Source organism: Neodiprion pinetum, chromosome 3, assembly GCF_021155775.2.
Source record: "Neodiprion pinetum isolate iyNeoPine1 chromosome 3, iyNeoPine1.2, whole genome shotgun sequence".
In the NCBI taxonomy this organism is placed as follows: Eukaryota; Metazoa; Arthropoda; class Insecta; order Hymenoptera; family Diprionidae; genus Neodiprion; species Neodiprion pinetum.
In genome coordinates, this window is record NC_060234.1 from 35,563,253 (window position 1) to 35,570,085 (window position 6,833).

General features: G+C 43.0%; 1 protein-coding gene across 4 annotated transcripts; it reads left to right on the forward strand.

The window, feature by feature from the left end:
- Positions 1-364: 364 nt before the first annotated feature.
- On the forward strand, positions 365-5,995 carry LOC124214129 (uncharacterized). 4 transcript variants are annotated; one of them, XM_046616185.2, is made up of 6 exons: positions 365-639; positions 3,140-3,544; positions 4,205-4,347; positions 5,013-5,303; positions 5,418-5,701; positions 5,921-5,995. In XM_046616185.2, exons 1-6 carry the CDS (start codon positions 513-515, stop codon positions 5,922-5,924), a joined length of 1,254 nt encoding a protein of 417 aa, XP_046472141.1. In that variant the 5' UTR covers positions 365-512; the 3' UTR covers positions 5,925-5,995. The 4 variants fall into 4 exon arrangements, with proteins under 4 accessions (XP_046472141.1, XP_068990679.1, XP_068990678.1 ...); XM_069134578.1 differs by lacking the exon at positions 365-639 and adding an exon at positions 839-854; XM_069134577.1 differs by lacking the exon at positions 365-639 and adding an exon at positions 2,526-2,577.
- The last annotated feature ends 838 nt before the right edge of the window (positions 5,996-6,833 follow it).

Below are 6,833 nucleotides of genomic sequence, written 5' to 3' on the forward strand. Positions count from 1 at the left end.
ATTCTCACAATTCCACGGTTTTCCTGTACGCTTCCGAAAACCGAGATGTACAAGCCAAGATGCACAAAAACCAGGCAATAAAGTATGCCGCCTGCGGTGACGTCGAACGCCGGTACCAACGACACTCGTACACAACACAAGAGCATTACAACGCTTATTTCTCGAAAATCAGAGACGATCCGGGTGGCTAACGGACGCATCTCCTTCCCCGAAGTGGGCGCATTGTGTATATTGCGAATACTTTTCGCCACTCGAACGTGCACTTCCTGCGTTCAGGGGGAGTCCTGTGAGCGTCCGAATCTCCGTGGTGGGGATTGTCCTATGTAAGCCCTGAACGACGAGGTCCAGGCCACAGCATCAGAACTCGAACCCAGGACATCGCAGCTTCGGCGATACGTGTGAAAACTTTTTTGCGAGTAATATTGCACATTCGGTATATCGCGAATTTGCAACGCACTTTAATCCGTCGTCTGTATCCTTGGATCAACCCGTCGATACCATTGTTCACGGCAATGTTCTATTTGTATTTACCGGCTCTCTTGAGCCTCGCGGCTGCTCTGAATCCCACGTCTCAAGCTACGCAGACTTATCTCCAGCAGACGCAGCAGCAGCAGCAGCAGCAACAGCAGCAACAGCAAGGTGAGTGATGCTGATCTGTCAGTTAATGTGCGCTAAGAAAATCCAACAGGTTTGTTGTTGACTGGTGCCATTGAGCCAAACCACGCGAAAAGTACTTCGCGTCATTGTTCCTAGTCAAATTTAGAATCGTTAGTTCACGAAGACGGTGAAACGATTCGAGAACCAAGAGAGCATCGGGAAATTTTTTTAAAACGTAGCTTCATTACAATAATTAAGTAAGTTTTGACTCCTGTTTGTACTTAAAATAGATGCGAATGAATCAGAGTCGATCAGTGTTCCTTCATTATTTATAAACGATTCGCCGGCCCTTTATACTGGCATTAGCATAACATATGATTTCCATTCACTACGAAATATTGCAGAACACCTTAGTTTCAACGGCTTCTTCACGAGTTTCTTCTAACCAAATTTGATGTGAATTACCACAAGCTTCAGATTTATCATATAAAAGCTACGATTATTGAACCCCGAGAGATGCGATTAAATCCAATTAGCAATGCTCGCACTCGCTCTTGAAGAAAAGATCTCCATCCAGCACAGTGAAAATAAGTTTCGCTACTGACAAATTGCCTTGAGCCACACCCGTTCTTGTAGGAAAAACCTTCTAAGGTGTATGAACCTCTGGAAACGTAATGAAATCAGCGTCGAGGCGAGCTAAACTCATAGAGATATAAGACTACGATGCGTGCCATTCACCCAGTAGTAACGCGACGTACGCACGTTCACGTATTCCGTACGCGATATGAATCGAGTAAAGTGTGATTTCAATGCCAAAGACTATTTGAGCAACAACATTCAAGTTTTAAACGTAGTATGACGGTACTATAGGACTATGTGACGAGATCGAGTCTGAATAGAACATTTTTCGGGAGTTTTAAGAAGACCGATAAAAATTCGAATACCGAATGACAGCCAATGTAATCCAGGAACAATCGCCTCAATATTAATTGCTCAGTTTTTATAGTAATTGTCTGAACTTGGATTATTAATAATTTTACAGTGAATCATTTATCGCAAAGGTTTTAAATGCTCGGAACGAATGTGTTAAAAATAATTTCCGATACCTAATCGGTCCAGCGTTAAACACTGATCAAACGTTAAGTTAAAATCCCACGTTCGAAGCTCGAAGCAATCAATTATAAGATATTCAGACCATTATAAATGCAAATTATTGCTTCAATTTTTTGTTACACTAATATCGTACCACACAATAATTCTTCTGTGACAAAACATACTTTTTTTAACGCGATAATGATTTCGGACTTACCCGGTCATTCAAAAAGCTAACTGGAATTTATATTCTGCATGTGCATACGGCAACGATTTGGTTTTTGGAGGGCTTGATACGTTGATCAGGTATAAAAATCTTTCCCCCAAGTAGATATTGTTTTTTCAAAAGTCTGAAGGATGTTATACGTACCAGTGACGAATCAAGTGAAATCATTTCAACGTTCTATGTCACGTTTCGAAGAATAAGAAAACTTTGAAACGAAACCTGCCCATCTCACGGAGTTGTTTTAGTCTTTGCCACCAACAGAGCTTCGTTCCCTGCAGCGTTGGGGCGTGCGAAAGTGAAGAGGCTTCGCGCTTGAACACAACTCGAGTACGACGTGAATATTTATTCAATAACGCCACTCGTGTACGAGAAAGAGGTTTGAGAAACAAGAAGAGTAGCGTTCAAAAATCTGAGAACAATTAGCCAAGAACGTAACAAAGACGGGCCGTAGGTCAACGGCAGAACCTGCTCAAGGCTTATTTAAATATTAACCCAACGTTACGAGGGAACGTTGCGCATAACCGTTTATGTCGCTCGAGTCTCATCAACTTTTTGCAGAGGCGTTTGTAACCGCCTCGGGTCTCCGAACCCACGCCGAATGCGGGTTATATTTGTGTAAACCGATATGAATATTCCACAGACCAACAACAGCGAAGCCATAAGTGAGCATCCTTACATGGACATGCGGTACTGGTATCAAAAACCACCCGCGGAGCAATTTCATGGTCTAGACCAAACTGCTCCGTATTGATAAATCGTGTCAATTAAACAATTCAACAACCGAGTTGGATCCGATTTATTTTCTTATGGTGGACGCCACCTGCGGCACTACTGGGCATATCGATCAGTATCATCAATATGTCATCGCTCGTCGAACATGTCGAGAGTAAAGGCTGCTTTGAAAAATAAAATTCTCTCCTGTTTCAATTTGATTTCACATGCAATCAGTGTAATTCACTTCACTTTAATAGACTCGAACGCGCGAAAACCAATCCCATGAATACAGATTGTCAAAACATTCCAAGTTTGAATTCAAATAAGCTTTTAAAACGCCCTTTACTTGCAGTTTTTTAGAAGTCAGACTACGACCTATATTTTGACCATCAAAAGAGTTAGCTCGTGTCTTTTCTTCCTTCTGGTATCCCAGAAAATATTGTTGGAGCTCATCTTCTTGCCAACTAGAAGAATGAAATACTCTAATTTGATACATTACGACAATTTCAGTGTCACCGAACGTATGGGACCGTATCGACTACAATAAGCTGGATAAGGAACTTACAAGTTGGCACAAGGAGCCCGAAATCCCGAGTACGAACCCCTCTGCAAACCAGGGCGAGGTAAAGCAGAGCTACGGCGACATTCCTCGTCCAATTCAACCGTTTTGGCCACCTCCAACGACTAAACCAATTCCACCGACAGCGAAACCAGAGCCACCGGTTCTACCGGAGGGTTGTCTGGCTCTCAGAGGTCAATTCGCTAGCTGGAAAAGCTGCTCAAGTTATCTTAATTGCTGGGACGGTATCGTAATCGAGCAGGAATGCCCTGGCGGATTGCTGTTCAATGAATACAAAAACTACTGCGACTTTTCCTACAACGTCTACTGCGGTAGCCGGCCGGCACCCACGCCCCGTAAGTACCTGAAGACACCTTTAAGAGTCAATGAAAATTGAACTCCAGACTTATTTCACGATTTCCTATGACGAAGGTTAGATATTATAGTCTCCAATACGAGGATTAATTCTTCGCGTAACGGGTACCTACATTAATTAAAGAACGACTTGTTTTTAATTATGCATTCTAACGGGCAAACAGCTTTGAAGAAAAAAATCTGATATTCACCGCTCTTGCAAATTGATTACATCAACGGTAATGTGTAAAAAAAACAAGAAGCTCAGTTTCATCAAAATACGTAAGTATCGTTGGTTGATTTTCGCGGTTTAACTTTACTTGACTTTGACGAAGAAAAAACCGGGAAACATGTTTCGCTATTTGCCTTTAAAATGCAGAATTTACCTCTTTTACTGTAATCTCATAGACATACTCTAGAACAAAAAGTCTGAATTGACGCGGAGTCAACCATTTGAATACACATCAAAATGTTAAAGATCCGCTGCTGTTTGACTATCTCAAAGCTGTTGAATATGGTACTCAAGTTTATGTAAGTCGAAGTTATCTCGCTTTTGGTTTTATTCCGTCGTAACACGTGGCGGGATAAGATTCGCAACTTAAATTACCTGCACAGTTCGAAGAACTCGTGTGTCTGATGTCACACCGTTAACATTCTTGCAGAACCGGAGCTACAACCAGGTTCGAACACTTGCCCAACCCCGAATGGCCAATACAGAAGTTCAACCAACTGTTCCGAATTCTACGTCTGTGTTTACGGAAAACCCACGATACGTCATTGCCCGCGAGGTCTTGTCTACAACGATGTAAGCGATACGTGATAATGATCTGATAGAATGTTATTGTTTTTGGTTAGCTTACAACAATCGATTAGGAATCCCTTTTATGATATTGTATCGACGCTCCGCGCCTAGCTCCTGTTTACACAATAGGTACTCAATATTATCCGAATGAAAATTCTTCTTGACGAGTGGTCAAAAAATTACTTCCATAAATGGGAAACAAAGCCGAGTGCATTGAATATTGTATAATCAACATTCCTTTTGCACCGAACACAGCGCTGTAGGAACCGCGCGTTTACTTTGGAATATGGAAACATAATGCGCATCCTGTTGCATCGCGCATACATCATGCATAATCCATGAAGTAAATTATTCTCACAAACTTAAAAATTACAAAACAAAGCCCCGGCAGAGAACTCGTGCATTCCGAATTAATGTAGCTTTTTACAATCCAATGACCAGCAGTTCGTTGCTCCTTCGTAAGTATCTATAAATACTACCTGCGCACAGAGGTTTGTCTACTGATCATTATTATAAGTAGAAATGTAAATTCTATAACGGTCATGCCACGTTCCTAGATACGAATAACGACTTCAGTGTCATGAATTTCATATCCTGATCAATGCCAGCATTATTTTGCCGTCGCGTCTGCGCAACGTCGATGTTAATATGTTGTTTGATCACCGTAGGAATTCGGCATTTGCGACTACCTCTACAGGGTGGATTGCCGAGGTGCTGCAGAGCCCGCTCCATGGACACCCCCGATAATTCCTCATCCTCCGCACCACCCACACCCTCCGCACCACTCACATCCGCCTACACCACCCCCTTCGTACTACCCACCCCAACAAGTTCCGCAGCCTCAGTATCCTGCAAACCCTTGGCTGACGAAAGGATCTGACGTTGAGTCTGACCCCTGGCATCAAGGCACGATAGGTTCGTCGTGGGAGAAACAGCAAGGAAAAGAAAAAGACATCAAGGTATGTGGCGAACTTTTGGACAATTTTGTTCAGAAGACGCGGTAAATAGTTATATGCTTAGTTTTCGGATGGAGATATTTCTACTGTTAATTTCACCCGATTCTCATTCAACAGCAACAACAGCAGCAGCATGTCCAACAAGGCGCAGGCATTGATCTTAGCGTGCAACAGGAAGAAGCCAAAAAACTGTTGCCGGAAAATCCATGGGGGCAGACGCAGGTGATACCTGCGCAACTCGATGGGAAAAGATGCACGGACGGAGACGTTCGAAGGTTGACCAATTCCTGCAGTAGTGTGGTAGTTTGCAGGAATGGGATTCCTGAACTCGTCGAGTGCCTAAACGGACAGGCATACGACAAGTCGTCGGACTTGTGCAAGCCTTTCGCGATCGCTAAGTGGTCAGTATAACTCAAGCAGCTCGAATATTACCGCTGTAGCGGTAAGAAAGTGGAAACTGATGGGTCGATTGCAGTTTTCAAAGAACAAAATGCGTAGAAGGGTTTAAATTTTATGGTTGTTAAAAAATTGCAATGGACCGATCCGTTTCCGCGGTGTACTGTGATACGAAATTTGAAAATTTTCTAAAAACCTGTATTTTTTTCTCTGTATGTTTACAGTTAATCAAGAAACAGTATAGATTATCCGCTTTTTAACCAACATCGCTACAATAAATCAATTTTATATATCGAAAACCCATTGATTACTCGATCATTACCCTCATCGAATCCTACCGCTCTGAAAACAGAACTCTACCTTACCGTCTGAGCTTACCGAACATATGATCGACGAAAAAATATCCGTAGATCGGAGTAGATCCTACTACGAAGTTCAACGAAGTCGATTGAACAGGTAATTTCAGATTCTCGGTTCAGCCAATTGCCATCAGCCGAACACCAGTTGGTTTCAAAGATTATCCAAGCATCCTTGCAAGGTATCCGACTGTTTGCATACTTTCCGTCGATACGATTCCAAAGCGTGTCGTTGAACAAAGAATTTAAAGACGGTTGCCGCTGGGTAAATTTTCGCGATCACTACTCTGAGCGTAAGTGTAACTTCTTTATCGGCGGGAGCCGTTGATCACTCGATCCCATAACGCATACAAAACCCCATCAGGGAAGTCTTCAGTCACGATGTCTACGATTTAGGACTTATGAGCAGCCCAGATAGAATATGCACCTGAAACAGTGGATACATTGAGCAATGATCGCATCTCTTCAAAGCTGGACAAAAAGCTACGAAAAAATTACTCCGATCAGTAGCGTTCAGCCTTCGAACACAACTCGTGAAGCTTGCACTACCTTACGGCGGTAAATCGGTGTATTAATAGACACGGATGTAGTATATCCGGGCGGATAGATCTGATAAGCAATCAACCATGCGCCCAGGCGCCAAAGCTGCGAACGCGCCGCAATGCTTTACTTGTGGATATCGCGGTGACGCCTGTTTACAGAGTATGGGTATTACTTTCCCAGATTGCTTTCTTGCGGCTGCCACGCCCGGCACGAGCACTCTCCAACAAAGACGGAACTG

What these genes read in the sequence shown, in the direction of transcription:
- LOC124214129 (XM_046616185.2), top strand. Translation starts at nt 513, where the DNA reads ATGTTCTATTTGTATTTACCGGCTCTCTTGAGCCTCGCGGCTGCTCTG. An exon ending in GCAACAGCAGCAACAGCAAG is followed by an intron (nt 640 to 3,139) that starts GTGAGTGATGCT and finishes CGACAATTTCAG; the next exon opens with TGTCACCGAACGTATGGGAC. An exon ending in CCGGCCGGCACCCACGCCCC is followed by an intron (nt 3,545 to 4,204) that starts GTAAGTACCTGA and finishes ACATTCTTGCAG; the next exon opens with AACCGGAGCTACAACCAGGT.